Source organism: Perognathus longimembris, chromosome 7 (assembly GCF_023159225.1).
Source record: "Perognathus longimembris pacificus isolate PPM17 chromosome 7, ASM2315922v1, whole genome shotgun sequence".
Taxonomy (NCBI): Eukaryota; Metazoa; Chordata; class Mammalia; order Rodentia; family Heteromyidae; genus Perognathus; species Perognathus longimembris.
In genome coordinates this window covers 35,391,794-35,414,134 of record NC_063167.1, presented here as the reverse complement: position 1 = coordinate 35,414,134, position 22,341 = coordinate 35,391,794, and the positions used below count along the sequence as shown (strand labels likewise).

General features: G+C 50.3%; 1 protein-coding gene across 10 annotated transcripts in view; it reads left to right on the top strand.

The window, feature by feature from the left end:
- Lrp8 (LDL receptor related protein 8) overlaps positions 1-22,341 on the top strand; it is a 70,841-nt gene that overhangs the window by 36,118 nt on the left and 12,382 nt on the right. For 2 of the 10 annotated variants that reach the window (XM_048351343.1, XM_048351345.1), the window contains exons 4-14: positions 4,451-4,579; positions 7,441-7,836; positions 8,689-8,811; positions 9,571-9,693; positions 12,849-12,968; positions 13,042-13,167; positions 15,803-15,977; positions 17,445-17,672; positions 19,315-19,433; positions 19,668-19,807; positions 21,649-21,790. In XM_048351343.1, the coding sequence (XP_048207300.1) occupies positions 4,451-4,579; positions 7,441-7,836; positions 8,689-8,811; positions 9,571-9,693; positions 12,849-12,968; positions 13,042-13,167; positions 15,803-15,977; positions 17,445-17,672; positions 19,315-19,433; positions 19,668-19,807; positions 21,649-21,790 (1,821 nt within the window). Of the gene's footprint in view, positions 1-4,450; positions 4,580-7,440; positions 7,837-8,685; positions 8,812-9,570; positions 9,694-11,581; positions 11,621-12,848; positions 12,969-13,041; positions 13,168-15,802; positions 15,978-17,444; positions 17,673-19,314; positions 19,434-19,667; positions 19,808-21,648; positions 21,791-22,341 lie in introns of all 10 variants that reach the window. The other 8 variants (XM_048351344.1, XM_048351346.1, XM_048351350.1 and 5 more) reach the window with 6 other exon arrangements.

Genomic DNA, 22,341 nt, shown 5'->3' with positions numbered 1-22,341 from the left:
TTTCAAGGCCCCTCACCAGTGTTGGAAGCACCTGTCCTTTTGCAGTGGGGACCTTCACTCTTGCTTCATAGAACTTGAGACTAGAAATGCCCCTTGGACACACCTGTCACAGAAGGAGAGGCTGTCCTGGGATGAGAGCTGCGTAATGGTGAAATCAGAGCTCTCCACCAGTCATTTGAATTTACAACTCATGAAAAAAACAACACAAAGGCAGTTGTTTTCTGAGGTATAAATTTGTTCTAGGCTTTTGAGTATAGGGATTTCTATCTTTCCTCATTTTTTTTATGTACTTGTTTTCCATCCATTGTGAGCCTTGAACTCAGAGCCTAGGCACTGTCTTTTGCTCAAGGCTAGTGCTCTACCACTTTGAGCCATAGTGCCACTTCTGGTTTTCTGGTGGTTAATTGGAGATAAGGGTCTCACAGACTTTCTTGCTCTGGCTGACTTCCAACTGTGATCCTCAGATCTCAGCTTCCTGGGTAGCTAGGATTATACGCGTGAGCCACCAGTGACCAGCTTATGTTTCTTCATTTAAGCTCCATTAATCATAGATTACTCAGACCTGGTTTTTTTGTTGTTGTTGTTTGCTTTTTATGGAGGAGCTGGAGTACACAGAGATTGTCTTGCCTAAGAACCTTAGCATTAGTAAATAAAATGAGGACTCGAGTCTCTGTGACTCTAAATCCCATTCTGTTTTTCCTCTATCATGTTGCCTGGGGCCTTGGCTGAAAGTAGGCCTCAGAGGGCCACCCTGCACAGTCTGCCAGAGCAAAGGTACAGGAGGCCTCTTTTAGCTCAGGGGTGCTAGGGACAGACCTATAAGAGTTTATTTTTCTTATGAGCGATGGTTAAGTGCAGTAAGTTAAGCAATGTAGATGGGGGATGGAAGTCGAGCTGTGTTCCTCACCATAAGACTTCAAGCAGACATTTTGCCTCTCTGGGCTTTGTTGCCTTCATCAGCACTTCCTAGAGCTCTGTGGTACAGGGGCCTGACCTGGAGCCTGGAGAGCCACGTTCAGTCTTAGCTACATCCAGAGAGAGGCAGGCAGTGGGGTTTCAGGAGAGCCAGGCATTTGGAGCACCAGTATCCAGTACCTGTATGAACCTTTGGCTCCTGCCATTCCAGATGTTCATCAGCATTACCTCCAAGGTCCTTTGGCCTGGCAATCCAAGAGTCTTGGCTGTTTGGGGGTGAGGGTATGATATACAGTACTGCTGAGTCCTTGAGAGCCTGTAATTAGAGCTGTCTATTTAGGGACACAGCAAATGTCTTATTAATTATAAAGAAAGGAAACAGACGGATTGTTAATCATTGTCCTTGCTGAAAGGTTATGCTATTAACTGTATAAATATTCATTAAAAGTTCAGCTGGCTGCCTGCTACACTGGGGTCTGCAGAACCAGGCATGTGGATGTGGTATATATGGCTAAGGGCCCTTTCAGTCACCTGACCTTTGGAGAGGAGAGTTTGAGGCTAGATCTTGAGCACACAAAGTTTGATGGAAAGGGCAGGACTGTAGTTAGGGACTCAGATTTGTGTGTGTGTGTGCTGATCCTGGGGTTTGAACTCAGGGCCTGGGTGTTGTCCCTGAGTTTTTTTGCTCAAACCTAGTGCTCTACCACTTGAGCCATAGCTCTGCTTCTGGATTTTTAGGGGTTAATCGGAGATAAGAGTCTCACAGACATTCCTGCCTTGGATAGCTTTGAACCTCAGATGATCCTCAGATCTCAGCCTCCTGAGTAGCTAGGATTGTAGGCATGAGCCTCCGGCACCTAGCTGGGATTCTGAGTTTGCTTCTCAGCTGCTGTGTATGTTTGGGCCAGGTCTTGATCTTCTTGATCCTCAATTTCCTCATCTGTACAATAGAGTACTTACCTCTCAACATGCTGCCTTATTTAAACCAGGGAATACTACTGACATACTACCCATTGTAAAAAGTGGCCCTAAAATTAGTACACAAAGCCTAAAGGGCCTGCTTATTTGTCAGGGTGAGGGTAATGGTATGTCTTAGTTGACTCTGACTGTTGTAAAAATATCTTAGGTGGTATCATTTGGAGACAGCAGAAGTCTATTGTAGAAAGTGCAGAGTCAATGTACTGGTGTCGCCTTACTGAGTTCTCACAGCAGAAGGGATAAGGGAGCTCTGGGACAAGGGCATTAACCCACTCAAGAGGGCTGTGTCCTCATCACAGTCACCTCCTAAACACCTCACCTCTCAACACTACCGCATTGGGGATTCAGTTCCAAATTAATTGAGAAGTGGGGGTGGGGTGGGGCATGAGCATTCTGACCATCATAAAGTGAATGGGAAAATATAAAGTATTTGGTATAGAGTAGTCTGACACACTTTAGGTGCCTGGGACACGAGACTCTTGAGCTTCCTGAAGAGGTTCAGTTTCCTGAGATCTGGTTTAGGGATGAGTGGTGACCTGCTCTTCCATCCTATTGCTCTCTCAGGGGCGTGCAAATATCTACAACACTTGTATCATTGTATTTGAAAGAGATGAAATGGTCCTGTATGTTTTAGATGTACAGAATGATAAACTCAAAGGTTCTCAAACAGAGGTACCTGGGAACCACCTGGCCTGGGGGGGGGGGGTGGACCATTAACTAAAATACAGATTGTATACTCTGTGGCCTGGTAACCTGGACCTCTGACAGCTTCCTGGCCTCCTATCCCTTGTTCAGAGGACCTCTGGAAGATGCTGGTCATCTTCAGCTTCTTCATGTCCTGGTGGGACCCAGAAATGCTTACTTGAGGTTCTGTGGTGTGTGGCTGATAGAGGTGACCTGGAGGGACCTGCAGTCTTCAAACTCCCAACCCTACTTACATCACAACGTGACATGACAGCCCAAGGTAGCCTTTCTAAAAGGTCACTGAGTGTCACTGACACTGAGTGTCAGTATACTTCATTGAACTCTGCCTAACAGTTATTTGTAAAGGGAAACTTCTGTAAAATGAATCCCGAGTCCCCAGTGGACTGTTGTGTAGTTCATCAAATGTGCTTCTAAGGATAACCTGGGGCCCACACTTGGGTGGCCAAGCATAGCATTGTCTGCCATGGCATAGTATCTGAGGCCCTTACCCCACTTTTCTGTGACAGTTCACCATCCCTTGTGGTCTCAGCCCAGCTATATATAGAAGTAAGAGGAGAGGAAACTGGTCTGAGGTCAGAGTTCAGAGTGAGACGTGAGTCATCCCTGCCTCTGGGGAGCAGCAGATTATGCCTAGTCTCTGGCATCATACACAGCTGCCCGAATCCTCACACCATTCTTTGCCAGCTGTGTGACTGGAACTCAGGGCTTTCTCCTACCATGTCTGGTCCACAGTGTTGCTGAATAAGTACTCCGTGAATGAATAAGCAGGACTTGTGTGGATAATAATAATCCCATCTAGGTAGCACTAGGCTGAGTGTTCTTGGCAGTACCTTGACATTAACCTGGTCATTATAACAATCCTGTGAGATAGGTCGTCATGCTATCCTCACTTTATTGGCACAGAAATAGATATATTTCTGGTCAAAGTTGCATAACCAGTGAATAATGGAGCTATGATTCCAACCTAGTCAGCCAGGCTCCAGTGCCCATGTCCTCAATGCTGGAGGACAGGACATAATCCTTGTCCTGCTGGGTTATTATGAAGATTAAATAGAAGCATCTAGCACTGTGCCTGGCACATCCTAGAGATCACTGAGATTGGTCATTCTTCATGCCCTAGGAGGCAGTAGGTGCCAACCATGAAGGTTCAAGGTACATCTGCCTCAGCTATTACATGGATCAAAGCACGCTGAGGATAAGAGTTGCCCCCTGGCCCCAGATAGTGTTCTCATCTCTTCTTCCAAATTGAGAAACAACCCTGGGGCTTCGGGCCCCTGGTTGAGTCAGCTTCTGATTGCGGCTGCAGTAATTATAGCTGTGCAGTCCCACTGGGCCTTGCCACACAGCGGCTGATCCCAGCACCATTACTCATCACTGAAAGAGATTCTTAGGGTGTGTTGGAGCTGCTGGGGCTTCAGTGAGCCCTCCAAATCCACTGGTCTTCATCATGGAGCCTCTGATCTAGAAGGCGAACTGAGGCCCAAAGGCCTACAGCTGGAAAAAGCAGGGAAGATTTCAGAACCTGGTGGCCCCACATAACCAGAGCTGAAAGGGGAAACCTGGAGAGGTGAGTAGGGATGGGCTGGGAGCAGGAAGAAGTCATTAGACAGAGAAGCAACTTGAATGTCAGAGACCAGGGGCCCGTGAGAGAACATTATGCAGGGCAATGGTGGAGTCAGATTTAAGATTAAGGGGCAGACAGAGGCTCTGGATGAAGAAACTGAAACCCGGCAGGAATCCCTGATGGATTGCCCAGGGCCTTTTGCCAGGTGGATGGAACCAAACGGAAGGTCTGGTTGGCACTCTGCCCCATGTTTCCCCTTGCCTAACTTATACACATCTGTCTCCACAGCCCGGCAAGTGTGTCCTGCAGAGAAGCTGAGCTGTGGACCCACCAGCCACAAGTGTGTGCCTGCCTCATGGCGCTGCGATGGGGAAAAGGACTGTGAGGGTGGAGCCGACGAAGCCGGCTGTGCTACCTGTGAGTCTGGGGTCTGAGATCCAGGGTCTGCCAAGCATAGTCAGGCAACCTTGAGGAGTGGGGCCTGGGAGTGAAAAGGAATGTGTAACTATCGGGACAGAGTAATCGCCAGGCACTTGGAAGACATTTTCTTCTGTCATCCTCACAATCACCTCATGAGTAGCCATTATCATCCTCATTTTAAGGGTGAGGAAACTGAGGCTCAGACAAGGGAGGAAGAGTGCCCAAGGTTGAGTAATAGATCTGAGATTCAAATTCAGGTCTGGATAGCAAAGCTCTTTACCATGACTGGCATCTGCTCATCCATTCCACAAGTCTACCAATCTCTGAGCAAGGGCAGGGGACCAAGGAACATGCTGTGTGGAGGAATGGTGGTGGTTTGAGCCAGGGCACTGGCATTGTTGGGGAAGGAGGGATAGATTCCTGGGGTAGAAGGACGACTGTTGCTGAAATCTCAGATGTCACAGGGCGGGGAAGACATTCCCAGCAGCCTCAGCAGGGACAGATGGAAGTGGTCATTGGGGTAGTTCCACATGGCTGAGCTTTAAACACAGGATTATCTGCTCCTTAGGGAGCATTCCAGCAAGACCTGGGCCAGTGGGGGCCCTGGTCAAGCCTTACTCATTTTAATTCCATTGGTAGCTACTATGTGCCAGGCACTTGGACACAGAGGAGAGTAGACTGGCTGTGAGGCTGGGCTGAGATTATAGATAATCATTCAGGAGGGCTTTTGACAGACACTTTGCTCATTGCTGCCTCTCTGTGAGAATACTAACTTCCTACTCCAGACCAGAAGCCATCTCTTCCCAGGGCTTGACTCCTAGCACTCTGAGATTCTAATCCCAGATGGATCTAAGTTTGGATGGATCTAATGCAGGAACCATTTGTGAGGAGAGGGAGTAGCTCTTGTCTGGGACTTACCGTTTTAAAATTACAGTGATGGCATTGGCTTGTTTCCTCAGCTGTGATCCTTTACTAGACAGGAATATTACCCATTAACTACCAGAACTAGGGTATTAGGAGGGCTTCTTAGGCTATTTTGCCACAGTTCCCTAACACCTGGGTAGAGAGAGAAGAATTCTGCCATCCCTGAGGCTCTTCCGTTTATGAGTGCTATGAGTGGCTCCCTGGGCCTAGGTGGTATTAATCTTAGACTTCCTGATAGCTTCAGAAGCTCAGTATTAAACACATGTCCCACCAGGACACTCAGTGAGCTAATCTAAGCATCAGCATCGTCTTGAGGGGCCACAGAGTTACAGAGGGTGTTCCTGTCCCACCCATGCCCCTGTATCCCAAAAGCGCAGAAGGAGATAAAACGCAACTGTCAGAAACTTGGTAAAACTGTCAAAAATACATGACATGATCTGCCTACATTGTGAAACTCAAGTCATCACTATATATTATATTCAGTAACAATGAAAATTGACCTTTTTTTTCCCCCCACCAGAAAATAGAAACATGGACTCTGGGTGCCTCCATGTGGAGAGATCTGGTACTGCTACCACCCTGATAGCTGGGTCACAGACCCTGCTTCTCCAACCCACCTGACACCCGGCCAGTTCTCGGCCAGTGTCTGGACATAAAGGAAGGGGGCAGTTAGGCACTCATTGTCTTGAAAACAGCTTACACTCCAAGAAGGGAGAAAAAATGAAAAGAAAAGAGAAACCCAAAACAAAACCAGAAAAGCTGAGAGATGGGCTGGGAATGTGGCCTAGTGGTAGAGTGCTTGCCTAGGAGAAAAGCTGAGAGGATGGATGAAAACAGAAAGGAAATGCCCCACACCTGAGTTCTCTCATCACCATGGACTACCTCTATGTCCCTGAACAAGTTTCTCTCCTCTCTGAAACTCAGTTTTTCTACCTGTAAACTAGCAACTGGACTGGTCTCTAAGGTCTTCCTTGCTCTGAGCTCACCCTGAACAGAGGGAGGCAGCTCAAGGCCCCAGGCAAGGCCCATGACCTATGCCCTTCATTACTGAACACCCCTCAACTACTCCACTCAGTAGCTGGGAGTCTGTTCCTATGCTCTGCCACTCTCACTCCCTGTTGGGAACTCCATACCAGGCCTTCAGGACATGATGGTCCCTGGGCTGGGTGTAGCCATGGGACAGATGGAGGACATGAAACCTAGACACATGGGCTGGCTGTGCAAGGGACACAAAAAGGAACAGAGGCAGAGGTAGGTTTCCCAATCAAAGAACTACACAGTGTTGTGGAGAAGGTGGAATTTGGACCCTTAAAGGGTGAGAACTCATAAATGGGAAAAACAAATACAAAAAAAACAAGAACATCGAGGCAGTGGTGAGCTAGAGGCGGGTCTGGGAAGATAGAGCAAAGGCTGGAAGGGAAGACTGTGCACAGGGTGCTATCTCTTGAGTGGCTGGAGCTGCGGCATGTTCTATCTCCCGAGGTGGCTGGAGCTGCGGCATGTTCTGGAGGAAGGGGATGTGCTAGAGCATTTGGCTGGGACTTGGCTGGAATGTCCAGGTTATTCACAGCTAGGTCATCAAGGAACATCCCCAGACCCTGTGGCCTGGGCTTAGTCCTGTGAACAGAGCCTTTGCTGGCTTTTTAGCTGGCTTTGGAGCTCGTCCTTTGTCCTCCCCCCCCCCCCCCCCCCCCCCCCCCCGTGGTGCTGGCAGGCAGGAGGAATTCTTCCTCTGGTTCCTCCAGGTCTGGGGAGCCCCACCAGGGGCAGGTGTGTTCTGCCCAGAGTCACCCTAGCGTGCCCGGGGTTTGGAAGCCTCCGGCAGGCCCCATGCCCACCCCCAGGCCAGGGTGGGACCCTGGGTAGCAGGACCCCGCGGGCCGGGTGGCAGAGCTTGGGGTCCGGCCGGCCGACCGGCTCTCTGTCCTGCGCAGTGTGCGCCCCGCACGAGTTCCAGTGCAGCAACCGCTCCTGCCTGGCCGCCCTGTTCGTGTGCGATGGCGACGACGACTGCGGGGATGGCAGCGACGAGCGCGGCTGCGCGGGCCCGGGCCCGGCCTGCGGGCAGCACGAGTTCCGCTGCGGCGGCGGCGGCGGTGGCTGCATCCCGGAGCGCTGGGTCTGCGACCGCCAGCTCGACTGCGAGGACGGCGAGGACGAGGCGGCCGAGCTGTGCGGCCCGCCGGGCCCGGGGACCACCCCCCCCGCGGCGCCCGCGGCCTGCGTGCGCACCGCCCAGTTCGCCTGCCGTAGTGGCGAGTGCATCCACCTGGGCTGGCGCTGCGACGGCGACCGCGACTGCAAGGACAAGTCGGACGAGGCCGACTGCCGTAAGCCCCCTCCACATCGCCCAGCCCCTCCGCGGCTCGCTTTCCCGGCCTCACTTGCAACACGTGGCCCCGCCTGCCTGAAGCCAGGAGACTCGGGCCGGGAGAAGGTGGACTTGCTTGAGGTCGGGCGGCTACTAAGCAGTGGAGCTCAGGTGTCACCCCGGAAACCCGCTTCCGGGGGCGGGGGAGGGGGCTTCTCCTGCCCTGGGGCTCCTTCCGGCTTGTCTTAGCTACCTCAACCTCCTGGTGTGCTCAGGAGCTCCTCCCCAGGCTCTCCCTCCCTGTCTGGCCTGTCATTCTCCACATGGTTCCAGCCAGTTTAGGTCCCTCCAGGGAGCTGCCTCAAGGTCCTTCTGCCTGCTCTTCCAGTCTGTCACACACCAATGTCCTCGTCTGTGCACCCCTCAGCTACCCCTCCGCATCTGAGCTTCTGGCCTGGGGGACGTGGGAGGGGGGTTTAGCTCTTGGTGGTCTCCAGACTCCCTATTCCCCACAGTGCCTGGCTCTGGAAGAGGTGATTGAGTGGACAAGATCATTAAGTTATGAGCATCAGGACTCAGCAGAAGGCCACATGTCTGTTCTGAGAGATGATGGACAGGGAAACCGTAGACCTGAGTTTTAGTCCTGGCCCTGCCAGCCGAAGTGCTATGTGACCACAGATAAGGCTGTTCCCCTCTCTGAGCTTCAGTCTTCCCATGTGTACACTGGAGGTGCCTTGGCCAGGTGTCCTTAGGGGGCTCCTAAGTTCAGCCACTGTTGTTGTTGCTAGGGGGTATATAATAGCATGAGACTGGGGAGAACTATCCCAGTACCACACTGACGCTGACCTCTCCTCTTGCCCTCTCTCAGCAGCAGTAGGGACCTGCCGTGGGGACGAGTTCCAGTGTGGGGATGGGACTTGTGTCCTTGCAATCAAACGCTGTAACCAAGAACAAGACTGTCCAGACTGGAGTGATGAAGCTGGCTGCCTGCAGGGTGCGTGTGGTCAGGGCAAATGAGCAGTGTCTCCTGAGGAAAAGCCTGAGCTCCCTCCCAGACCTGGAAAGAGAAGAGTTGAGAGGTCTCCTCTTGGTCCCTTAGATACATTTCCCCTGGATCACCACGTGCACCTTCATCACATGGCCTCCCTCCTGGCACCAGCACTGGATTTCTAAGGATTGGGCAAAAACTGAAAGAGGGCTAGGGGGACATCCGAGGTCACTTCAGAAAGTGTAGGCCCTGCCATCTCCTCTCCCAATTGTTAACATCTAGACTTTGGGTTGACGTCCCTCACTCATCCTCAGACTGAGCAAAGGCTGGATCCTGCTCTTCTAGTCACCGCCTACCTCTTAGAGGAACAGAGGGGACTCCAACACACTAGTCATCGGGGGAAGGGGCAAAGATTTCCCTCCCCACTCCCTGAGAAGGTTGTTCCGGCCTCTTCAGGGCTCTGTAGAGTTGCATGGCCTCTTCAGGGCTCTGTAGAGTTGCATGGTCTCTCCCAGGGCCCCAGTGCTGACAGAGACCCCTTCCCCATCCCCACCCCCCACCCCAGGTCCTGCTAGCTATCCCTGGGATCCTGTCCTGTGAGCAGAGCTTCCACTGGCCCTGGATTCGGCCATCTGTCCTGAGCTATCCCAGAGAGACCTGTAGGGGCTGATGCTGGAACACCATCTTCTGTGGGCTCTGGCCCAGCCCTGCCCTTCCTGCGCACAGTCTCACAGGCACTGTATACTCTCTTGTCTGGCCCGACAGAGTCAACTTGTGAGGGTCCCCGCAGATTTCAGTGTAAGAGTGGCGAGTGCGTGGACGGCGGGAAAGTGTGTGATGCTCAGAGGGACTGCCGAGACTGGTCAGATGAGCTTCTGAAAGAGTGTGGTATGGTACCTGTGTGCATCCAATGACTGGACTAACCCTTGTGCATCCCCCCACCCCCTCCTGGCCTCTGGGTTCCAGGCCCTCGTGTGCCATTCTGCTCTGACACTTTCTGATCTGACCATCTCTGGGCCTGTGTGCCATCCTGTGGCCTCAGTAGGGGCTCTTTATCCCTAGACTGAATTCTGTTCTGCATCTCTATAAAGCTAAATACCTTCCTTTCCAGCCCGGATGCTCAAATGTTAGGTTACTCCTCACATACTTGGTCTTTCCTCTTCATTTCTTCCACATTTAGACCTGTGAGTATGTGCTCTCTGCAACTGTCTCTTCCTTGAAGTTCATGTCCTGCTACCTGGTCTCTGAGGCCACCAGCCCCCTGCAGTAGCCCCTACAGAGGGAGAAAAGAGGAAGAACAGCTGGGCTGCCAATTGAGACATGGGCCACTGCTCCATCCTGAGTAAGAGTAGGGCAGAATCCCGGGACCTGCCACAGAGACCACACTTTCACACTGGACAAAAGTGAGGAATGGAGTGAGGCCGCTGTCTTTAAGGCTAGAGCTAGCAGGTGGGTTCCAGGCTGGAGAGAACAGAGGACCCAGTGTGGATCCCAGATGTCATGGGTCATTCTTCTGTTTCTCTCAGGCCAGTAGTTGAGGACCTTTGGACAGAGAAGCCCTGAAGATAGAGCCTAGGTCAGTCCCTTCATCCTAAGAGACTTCCCCAGTGCCTTCCCTTCTGGGAACTCAGAAGATGCATGATGTGGAGCTCTTAGGAATAGCAACTCCCCTTCCCCTTCAAATATTAAAAACCCAACCTGATTAAAAGGAAGAGTAGCTTCATGAAGGTCCCTCAGCTTCCATCTGAGCGTGTGGAGACAGACACTTTCCCTGCCCATAGGCTTTGCCAAGAAAGACTCAGAAGAAGGAGCCTAGATCTGCAGCTAATCAGAAACTACTAGCCTACTAAACTTCCTCTTTTTTTTTTTGCATGACATGCCAAAGAGAAGTATGCATGTATGTGTTTGTGTCTATGTGCCTCCTTTCTGTCTCTGTGCTGGCAAGAGGTCAGTGTCAGCCAAATCTCCTGAGTAAGGCAGGGAAATGCCATTTCCACATTGTGTGTGTGTGTGTGTGTGTGTGTTCAAGTCCGTGTGGATGTGTCAGTATAGTCCCCAGGTGTGTCTGTGTCCCTGCATACAAGCTGGTGTGTGTGTGCGCGCACACACGCGTGCATGTGTGTGCATGCAGGTGTGAGCATGCGAGGGTGTGTGCATGCTGGGGGAACAGGACATCGCTACTTCCTTTCATGGAAAGAAGCCTCAAAGACCACTCCTTCCCCTTCCTTCCTCTCCTGGCTCCTTAGCAGAATCACCTCCAGGCTAGACAGAACTGTGGAGGGCCAGAGACTTCCCCTTGGGCCTTCAGGGGAAGGGAGACAGAGATAGACAGATTGGGACTTCGTTCCCTTCCTCCAACCCACTTCAGCCCTGGAGGACTGTCCGTCTTTCATCAGAAACCAGAGTCACTTTGAGCCAGAGTTTCTTTTCCCCTTTCAGAGCCAGCCTACACATGCCACTCCATCAAGGGCTCAGCACTCAGAACTAATGTTGCTGCTACCTGCAAATGGAGAGGAAGGAAGTGAGTGGGTGCATGGATGAGGTAGTGAGTAAATGAGCACACACATGAAGGTGCCCGGGGAGGAATATAGTATGCCAGGTCAGAGACTGTGTGCAGTGATAGAATGACTCCTCAACAGTGTCCTCCCTAGACTCGACTCCAAAGCTACTGTGTCTCAGCCGACCCCCACGAGTGTTGAGCTTCCCAGGGCTGGACCTGGCTGAGCTACCCCCTGGACCTCCTAGTCATGGGGTTGCTGTGATCTTGTTCTTTCAGTTGCACCAGAATTCCAAGGGAACAGAAGGAGGCCCAGGGGTAAAGGGGGCGTTCCCTAAGCATGGCTCCAGCTGGAGGTGGGGGCCCCCCTTAGCTGTGCATGGCCTGGGGTGGGCAGCTCAGAGCAGCTGTATGCATGGCCGGGCCTGGCTCAGCTCAGCCCTGCTTGGCTGGAATGGTGGTGCATGAGCCTGGTGGGCAGAGGGCTGTGGTGACACTTCCCTTGGCTTGTGGAATTAACCTGTGATTCTGAAGCTCAGGAGATGCTGTGAGAACTTGGTGAGCCTTAGTCCGGACTCCTGATTTCCCCTAGGACCTTCCAGAAGGTGGTGAGGGAACAGAGGATGGGGAAGCCAGACCTAGATGACCTCCTGGCATTTCCTCATTCCTCACAGCAGTTGGAAACCCTGAGACCAGGCCTGTGGTGAGGTGGAGGAATGGGGACAGGCGCTGAGATGAGAGGAGTGAAGAAGACAGTAGGAGAAAACTGACTTGGCAATAGATCTGTGTAGAAAAAACCCTGGCCTAAGAGACTCAGATACTATAAGAACAGCAGGGGCTATCCTGTGCTGTTTGGATTCCCTCCGATTGGCAAACGAGGCCTGGGCTCTGCCGAGCATGGGACATGAGCACATGTGTCCAGAGCAAGTGTTTCCAGAGAAAGGCATCTGAGTGGCAGGGGACCAGAAATGAGCCTTTAAGGAAGATTTGAGGGAGCAAACCCAGAGAGTGTTGTTGGGGATGGGGAAAAAGCTCAGGGGACAGATCCTATAAGGAAGAACTTGGCAAAAGCTGGGGCTGTTTGAGAGTACAGCCAGCTGCCCCAGGAGGAACATAGGCTCCTTGAGCTTAGAGAAGTTCAAGCAGGGGCCTTTCAAGCAGGCATTCTTGGGCTGTCTTGAGAGTTGGAACTTGAGGTCATGAGGAAGGACGAGCTGTAGGAAGCAGATTTGCAAAAGACCTCAGGCTGAGCTGCCTCCTGCTTGTTAGTGGAAAGACAGAGCCCTGGCCTGCAAGACCAAGGACCTGAGTTCTGGTTCCATTCTGTCCTTGATGGTGTCTGGTCTGAGCAAGGGCCGGCACTGTTTGGACCTCCTCTTCCCCTGTCCTCTGGCTAATGAAGCTGAGGCTCCGTGAGATCTCCAGCCCTCCTGGTTCCCTAGGAGTCCTGCTGCCTTGAGGCTCGGCTTCTGCTCTGCATTCCCCCCTCCCCCCCCATCCCCATCCCTTCTGGGCACCAACTTCAGGGACCCATGTCCCTCCCCAGGGCTGAATGAGTGTCTGCACAACAATGGTGGCTGTTCTCACATCTGCACTGACCTCAAGATCGGCTTTGAGTGTACTTGCCCAGCAGGCTTCCGGCTCATGGATCAGAAGACCTGTGGCGGTGAGACCTCCCCCTACCTGTCCAAACAGAGGCAGATCCTCCTACCAGTTCTGACTTGGGCTCCTCCCCACAGACATCGATGAGTGCGAAGACCCAGATGCCTGCAGCCAGATCTGTGTGAATTACAAGGGCTATTTTAAGTGTGAATGCCACCCTGGCTACGAGATGGATGCACTGACTAAGAACTGCAAGGCTATAGGTATGGAGCCTGCAAGGGCAGACACCTCTGAGAGGGTACAGGAAGTAACATGCTCCCACCTGTGAGGAGTGGTTGTGTATACATGCACATACAGTGCTCAAAGTGTAAATACACATCATACACACAATGCACTACACACACTGCTTAGAGTCACCAATACAGCCTACAGAGATTATACTTGCACAACACAATGTATAGGTACAGACTTTGACTATCCACCTAGCATGTCACACACAAACAGTGTAATGTACAGACCTACACATTAGTCAAGTCAGCCAACTACATTCATCTCTTTTTCTTTTTTGATGGTACTAGAATTTGAACTCAGGGCTTTGCACTTGTTGGGTTAGACTCTCGTTCCCCACCCCCACCCCTGGGCCAACTGGGACTATAATCCTATTTATACTTCTTGTAGCTGGCATGACAGGCACATGCCACCATACTAGCTTTTTCTGTTGGGATCAGGTCTCATAAACTTCTGCAGACCTCTTTGTCTCAGCTTCTTATGTAGGAGAGATATCTGATGTGGGCCACTACACTCAGCTATTGGTGGAGATGGTTGTCTGACAAACTGTTTGCCTGGGCCAGCATTGAACTGCAGTCTTCCTAGTTTCTACTTCCCTAGTACCTAGAATTACAGGAGTAAGCCACCAGCCCCAAGCTATTGAACATCAAATGTTGTTATAAACACTGGGGTTTGACAGTAAGCAAAATAGACACAAATCCCTGCCTGCCCTCATGGGCTTACAGTTTTGTTAATTCATGATGATGGTGATGATGATGATGATGATGATATAGTTGTACAAAGGGGCTACAGTTCCATAAGTCAGGTTATGAGTACAATGCTTCTTGGTCAGTGTCACCCCTTCCTTCGTTCTCCCTCCTTTTCCTCTTTCCATCCCTACCCTCAAGTCACAGAGTTCTTTCTTTAACCTAATGTACATTGAATCTAATGACTGCATTTGCTCGTGATTTATATTTTTTAACTGAGGAGATAGACAGAAAATCAAAATAAATAAAATACAGTGCCTGGCAGATGGCAATAAGGGGCTAAGGAAAAATAGGAAGTAAGAAATCTCCTAAGATAGGAAAATCCAGGAGAGCATTGGACGATAATTTTAACACCACAGTTGAGAAGCCCTCAGGAAGAAGCCAGGAGCTTTTACATCAGAGTAAAGGCCTCAAGCAGGTGAAGTAGTGAGCCACCCAGTTATCTTCAGGAACAGTATTTCAGGCTGAAGGAACAGAAAGTATCCCAAAGACAGGAACAGTGAAGGAGCCAGTACCATTGGACAAGGAGACAAGAAGAGATGGAGTCAGAGCAGATCCCCCAAAGGTCTTTGAGACCACTGGTGAACCCGAAGGAAGCCCTCCAAAAGGTTTGAGTCGAGAAGGTGTAGTGTGACGTTTAGGCTCCATTGCTGAGAATAAACTGCAGAGGACAAAAAAGAAAGTAGGAAAAACCACGTTAGAGGTTATTGCAGTAGTTCAGAAGAGAGATGATGGGTGGTCCAGGGCGTTGGCAGTGGGAACACTGCGGCGTGAACAGACGGTGGGGATATTTTGAAGACTAGCCAATGGGCTTACTTATAAACTAAATGTGGAATGTTAGAGTCAAAGACTCCAAAACTTTTAGCCAAATAAATGAAAAAATAGGATTGCTATTTCTGGCCTTGGGAAAGACGGTGAAAGAAGTAGGGTTGGGAGAATGTTAAGACTATTTTGGAGATGTTGAGTCTAGGAAAACTGTCTTGATGGCCAAATGGAGGCTACTGAATAGCAGTTGGACATCTGAATGTGGAGTCCAGATACAAAAATGCTGTGTGCAGCACATAGATCACAACACCACACCCACCCTGTGTCCTTTATAGCACACATTTACACGCCACTTACACTGTGTAAACTGTTTTTATCTCCACATAAGACATGTGTAACATGACACATTGTACATGTGTAGAGACAACGTACAAGTGTCCATGTGTGGGCAAAATCTCTATATGAATATGCACAATCAGGAAAAAATTCAAATCCTAAATGTACAAGGTCCCTACTGCTGTCATGGCTCATTAAAATCATCTCAGGATGCCCTCGATGCAGCTTCTGGGAGGTAAAGCATCATTGCTCTCATCTGCAGGGCAGGGAAAGCGTAATTTGGCTGTAGCAAACTGGCCTGGAATGTTGCTTTCCTCCTGCACCTTCCTGCATTTGGGATCCTAATTTCCTGCCCTGTTTGTGTCACACACACACACACTCACACCTGCATGAAGCAGTCTTCATTATTACCTACAGGTCACGACACCCATCCCCACCAGGCTTTGAGGGATGAACGAGGCAGCGGGACTTATACCACAGAAGGCCTTGGTGCAGGCATAAGGGGTTGGGGGCCATAGGAGATTCAGAAGAGTCTATCATAAAAAGACAACATGTGTGTGGTGCTCTTAAGCATCTTGTGCGGTACATGGTATGCTTTTTATACTCAGTATTTCATCTGCTCCTCTGTCCTGTGAAATTGGGAGTCCCATTCCTACTTCACAGGAAAATGAGGCAGGACCCAACAAACCAGTGGGAGATGCCTGGTCTCTCAAGTCCCTGTTTCTTGCACTGACCCTGTCCTCTCAACTTCCCTGCATGGCAGCTGGCAAGAGCCCATTGCTAATCTTCACCAACCGGCACGAGGTACGGAAGATAGACCTGGTGAAGCGGGACTACTCTCGCCTCATCCCCATGCTTAAGAACGTTGTGGCATTAGACGTGGAAGTTGTCACCAATCGCGTCTACTGGTGTGACCTCTCCTACCGCAAGATCTATAGGTGAGTGGCATGTCCCCTGCAGCCAGGCCTAGAGAGACAGAGTGAGGGGTGGTTGATGGAGGACAGGAAAGACAGAGTTGGATCTGGGAAGGGATGCAGCAACGTGAGAGCAGATTTGAGCCCATGTGAGCTGTGCCTGACCCCTGGTGGCCAAATCAGGAAAGTGCAAAGACACAGAAAATGTTGAACCAGAGTAGAAAGAAATAGCTGGCCCTGGTGAAGACTTCCAAAGCTCATATATCTGTATGTTGGACCCTGGGGACTTGAAGATGGCAGATACAGTTCACTACTATACAACGATGGGATGTGTGGGTGAATGAAGGATAGATGGTTTGATGGAAACAAATGACCAACTGCTACCCACTGACGACTGCTTCCCCCCGCCCCCCAACACACAGACACCAAACAGAGCTAGAGCAGAGCCTGTTCAGCAATTGTGAATGGAGAAGAGAAGTTGGTGAGGATTTGGGGTTTAGGGCTGTAGGAAGAAGAGCTAGAATGAACTCCAGAGTAATGTGAAATCTGAGGTGTCTAGCTATGGGAAGGAAGACCAGGAGTTGGGGGAATGGGCATTCTGGCTCGTTAGAGAGTTGTCAAGATCAGAGAAACAGAATTCCAGCAGTGAACACTACAGAAGCAACGACCCAACAAGATGAAGGGTGTGAGGGATAAGGAAACGTGTGACCAATAGCATGTGGGAAGCGAAGTCCAGGGAATGGTGTCTCCCCAGTGTCTGTGTATTACCAGTTCCTCTCGTTATTCTCACCACATAGCTTCCTTCACACTCCCTTCAGTTCATGCCTGCATGTCCATTCTGCCCCTTCACCAGTGTCCCTGCCTTCATTCCTTTCCACAGTGACCCTCCCATGCTTGTCTGTGTCCTTAGACCCATTCAATTAGACCCTCTCCCAGAATACAATTCCAATTTCTTAGCACTCAGACTATCAGGATGTGGTTTGTACCCACACTATTTCTAGTCTTATATCCTTCAAACCAGCTCTACCCCCACTGAACCATAATTCCAGAACTTACCCCTCCCCCTGAGTATACCCACTGGTCCCTTTTGTACATGCTGATCTGTGTTGTGCCTTTTGTTCTCTGGTGAACTAGCCCCCCAGGATTCAACTACAAAGCCTTCTCCCAACTCTTTAGACTGTAGACTCCATTTTCCTGCTTCCATATCAGCTTGTGCTTTCCACAGCCACACAACGTAATACCTCTCTGCAGGCTTCTGTCCCCCTACTCGACTGAACTCGACCAGGCCAGATACTGGCTGATCTTAACCCTGTATCCCTACGTTGGTGGCCCAGGAAATGGGTTAAGTGGAGATTAGCTAATTTTTTTTTTTCTGAAATCCATGGCTATGATCCAGAGATAGCAGAGAGATAGTGGGAAGGGTTCACAGGCAGCTCCAGATGGGCTTGTGGGTGGAGCCTGTGCCCATGGCCAGCCCTGGTCTCTCCTAAGCGCCTACATGGACAAGGCCAGTGACCCCGCAGAGCAGGAAGTCCTCATTGACGAGCAGCTGCACTCTCCAGAGGGTCTGGCGGTGGATTGGGTCCACAAGCACATCTACTGGACAGACTCGGGCAACAAGACCATCTCAGTGGCCACGGTGGATGGTGGCCGCCGATGCACCCTCTTTAATCGTAACCTGAGTGAACCCCGGGCCATCGCTGTGGATCCTTTGCGAGGGTGAGTCACCCCACGGTACTTGCATTGCACCGGCCTTACTGCACAGTCCTCATGTGTCTGTCACAAGATGGCTCTAGGAAACTTGAGGATAATCAGACACAACACTGGCCATGAGGAAGAAAATCCCTGTATCATAGTTCTCCTGTTCACTTCTGGCCAGGGCTTCTGTGAGTGGCCAGGTTCTTCCTGGTTTGGAGGATAGACGTGGGTAAGATAGAGTGGATAGATGCTTCCCACAGTTGTTATATCACAGAAGCCAATTGTCAGAGCGGGACAGGGCTCTAGAGAGTGCCTGGTAGGAGCTTGGGGGAGGGCGCGGGGTGGGGGAGGCCGGATTTCCTCCCACTCCTGTAGGTGGGAGCAGTGTGTGTTGCAGTGCTGCTGGCATGTGGCATGTGGCAGCTACTCACACACTTGTAGGGACAGGTTGCTTGTTACTTCCCATGAAGTCTGTTTCTTTGTGGGACAGCTTTGGCAATTAGACACTGGGGGGAGGTTTTCCTCACAAACCCAAATCTGTCTTGGTATAACATCTTCCATTCACCTTCGGAGGTCTGCAGGGCCACTGCATCTCTTCTGTCCTCAGCTGCATACTTCCATCCCCACCCCCATTGCCAAGACTCTGGGCCCTTCATCAGCTGAACTGCTTTATTCTGGACACACCTGATTTTGAGAGCTTAGGACTTCTGAACAGAACAGGACCCTCTGCCTCCCTCTGCAGAAATGTCTTGAAATGACATTTGTGTATCATGTTGAGTTTATCAGCATCACCAGCTTCTTCCTCTTGCTGTTTCCTTACTTGTTAAGTAGGAAGAAGAAAACCTTCTTCAAAGGAGACCAGCTAGCTGAGGCTGACACTGGGGGTGGGAGTGGGGAAGCCACATTGGGGGGGGGGGTATATGGGAAGCTGTAGGAAGTAACTGACAGGTGCCTTACTTGAGCATGTGTCAGGTAGGCACCGGGCTGACACTGAGCCACCTTATTAACCCTCAATTCACGCGATCATTATCTGTTCTCATGTAAACTTGGTGCTGCATGTGCCACATCCTGACCCTCAAAACACAGTTCCTTCTGTCCCTGAGCCCACTGTAGATATGTCAGGGCGCCAGTGGGAAACCCACTGCAAAAACAAGGCAAGATAACTGGAGGAGAGTCTACTAAAGGGACTAAAGGAAGGAACAGATGAGGTCTAATGCAACTCTTGGATAGTTAACAGTGGGCTTTTACCAGCCCTTGTAGGCCTGAAGGTTTCAGAGGAGGGAGTATGGCCTTAATTTGGAAGATCATGCATGTTCTCCTCTGAAAAACAGGAGAGCACTTACCAGGATCCTCCCTGCACTGACTCTAGTCTAGGGATCTGGTTGTATCTCTGATTGTGGATTGTCTACAGATACAGGTCTGTGCTTGCATGAACATGGGGACTCTTCTCATATGAGTCTGGGCAGACTTGTGGCTAACCAAATTAGGTAGGATGGCTACACTGACTACGAACTCTAAGGTTCGATACTTCCAAAGAATTTTGGAAGCCTTCCAGTCCTCATCGAGCACAAACCTCAGCTATTCAGTGGGTCATTGAGCCTTTGTGACTCAGACCACTCTAATCATACCCCTAACAAGAAGTCTAACTGGGTTCTTCTTTCAGGTTCATGTATTGGTCTGATTGGGGATACCAGGCAAAAATAGAGAAATCTGGTCTCAACGGTGTGGACCGGCAAACACTGGTGTCAGACAACATTGAATGGCCCAATGGAATCGCCCTGGGTGAGTCCTACTAGCTTCCTGTGGTGCTTGCCTGATCCTGATGGCTGTCAGGAGCCCTTTGGGGATTGATTCTGGGTGCTGCTTGTGGTGCCGATAACGTGTTTCCTGAAGGTTGCTGTCCTAGGCTGGGTCTAATCTAATGCTGGATGGTAGACAGGGAGGGGGTACAGAGTGGAGATCTAGGGTGTGGTCCAGGCTCATGACCTGATCCCTCCTCTCCCATTCCCTCCCAAGATTTGCTGAACCAGCGCTTATACTGGGTAGACTCCAAACTGCACCAGCTGTCTAGCATTGACTTCAGTGGCAGCAACAGGAAGATGCTGATTTTCTCCACTGACTTCCTGAGCCACCCTTTTGGGATAGCTGTGTTTGAGGTGAGTCCTGTCAGGGGAGGCCTCGCCTCACCAGGAAGCTGAAACTTAGAGAAGGCTTGTTTAAATAGAGTGCATCCCTCAGACTTGTGTCCAAATGGGAACAAAGAAACAAGAGAGTGAAATGATGTGATTATATGAGAGCAGCCGGCACACAGAGGCTTTGCGGTCTAGTTGGCTGCAGCTCTTGTGCCCCCCATACCCCAGCCCAATAGCCCTCTCTCAGAGCATGTCTCATAGTACATTGCTGTGCACAGATGCCACCTCTCTGTACCCACAGCATCCAGCACTGTATCTCATACATTAGAAGGTGTATGAGAAGGTGAAACTTAGTAAGGCGAGAAGGGAAGAAGAAAGATCCACTTCCTTAGAACCATTCACTGGAGGAAATAGCCTGAGAGATGCTGTGCATTTCAGCACACTTATGTTGACCTGGGTTAGGTCCTGGGGTCACAGAAGTAGACACTATCCCAATCTCAAAGCTCTCAGGAAGCCAGGTGCTGGTGTTCACACCTGTAATCCTAGCTACTCAGGAGGCTGAGGTCTGAGGATCACAGTTCCAAGCCGAGCCCAGAGAGGAAACTCCTTGCGAATCTTATCTCCAATAAACTACTCAGAAAAAAGCTGGAAGTGGCATTGTGGCTCAAGTGGTAGAGCACTAATTTCGAGGAAAAGAAATTCAGGGACAGTCCCTAAGCTCTGAGTTTAAGCCCCAGGACAGGCACACACACACAAAGAATAAAAGTAAAAAAGGAAGCTCCCAGAAAGGTGAGGGCTTGAACTCTGGGCATGGGCGCTGCCCCTGAGCTCTTCAGCTCAAGGCTAGTGCTCTACCACTTGAGCCACAGTGCCACTTCCAGTTTTTTGGTGGTAAATTGGAGATAAGAGTCTCCCAGACTTTCCTGCCCAGGCTGGCTTTGAACCGCGATTCTCAGATCTCAGCCTTCTGAGTAGTTAAGATTACAGGCGTGAGCCACCAGCATCTGGCACAGCCTTTCTTTTAGTGGAATGAGGAATCCAGAACCTACCATGGTCTTACATACTCCATCTCATCCCCAAAATGAACTCTGCCACCAAGGGGAGGGAAAGAGGTCTGTGGTGGGCACTGGCGATATTTTCTTGGAGCAGCTTCGCTCTGCACTGCTTGAAGTTGTGGGTAAAGTTCTGCCTCTAAGTCCAGTTCCCTGCTTTTGAAGTCAGGTGTGTTATGTGTGTGCCTGAACATACCTGTGGCATGTGAAATGTGTGTGTGTGTACACTTGCATATATAATGTATCAGTGAAATGTTCATTCCTGTATATGCTGATGTTTGTGAGCATGTGCATCAATACTCAGACAAGCTTACTGAGAGACAAGGAGGCCTTAATGTAAGTAGATGAGCATTTGAGTTTGTGTCTGGATCTGTGCATAAGGATGCATGATTGTACCTGTAATTGTGGGTTTGCCTACAGATGCACGTCTAGTCTTGGGTGGATTTTTGTTTATTCCCAGAGCCTGTAAGAGGCCCAGCAGGAGATCTCAGTAGCTCACACATCTCCTCCAATTTTAGTCCTGACCCCAGTGATGATAATAGCTATTGAGATCCAATCTTGGGTTTTTGCTTGCTCCAGGAAGCTCAAAGTTAGTGAGTAGGCTTGTGGTCTTCAGGTCAAAGTATAGATTCATCAATTAATCCTCTAAGGTAGAACGGGACCAGAAGAGTTGACACCACACATCAGAGTGAACAGGATAGCTCTGGGAAGATGTCAGGCAGTTCTTGTCACTGTGATCTGAAGCCAAGCCCTCGGACTGAGGTCATGAGTTCAGGCTCTAGGCCTCCTATCCTCCACATCTGTGCCCCACAGGACAAGGTATTCTGGACAGATCTGGAGAATGAAGCCATTTTCAGTGCAAATCGGCTTAACGGCCTAGAAATCTCCATCCTGGCTGAGAACCTCAATAACCCACATGACATTGTCATCTTCCATGAGCTGAAGCAGCCAAGAGGTGAGCCTTCCTTGGTCCCCGGTCCCCTGCCCGTGTCCTCTTCTGCCACAGGCAGGCTGTCTTCGCATTCCTGTTGTGACCAGCAGCACCAGGAATAATGAGGGAGTGCCTTACAGTGCTTTTAGTGCATTTTTGCCTGAAGTTCTTTGTGATGTGGGCTGGGTATGAACAACTATATGTTTCCTATTTTTGCCAATCCTACAAAGTGTGCATATTGTTTAACAGAAGTCAGATGTTGCAGGTGGTAGAACTAAAACCTAAACTCTGGTCTACCCAATTCCTTCTGTTGCAGACCCCATGCTTCTTGTTTGTTCTCTGACTCCTTTTGGAGTCATAGAAACTAATGTGTTCTAAGGCCATATAGTCAGTCAGCTTGTTCGTGCTGTCAGCCTTTCTCCTCTGTCATTCGCCGATCTTAAATCTAATTGCAGTTGAGGTGTTGGCTGCCGGAGTAAAAGTGGGAAAGCAAAAGGAGAAGGAGGTGACATGGGGGCCTGATTCTAGAGCTATAAATTTAAATGAGATAATGTCGTGTGACATGGGGAGGGCAG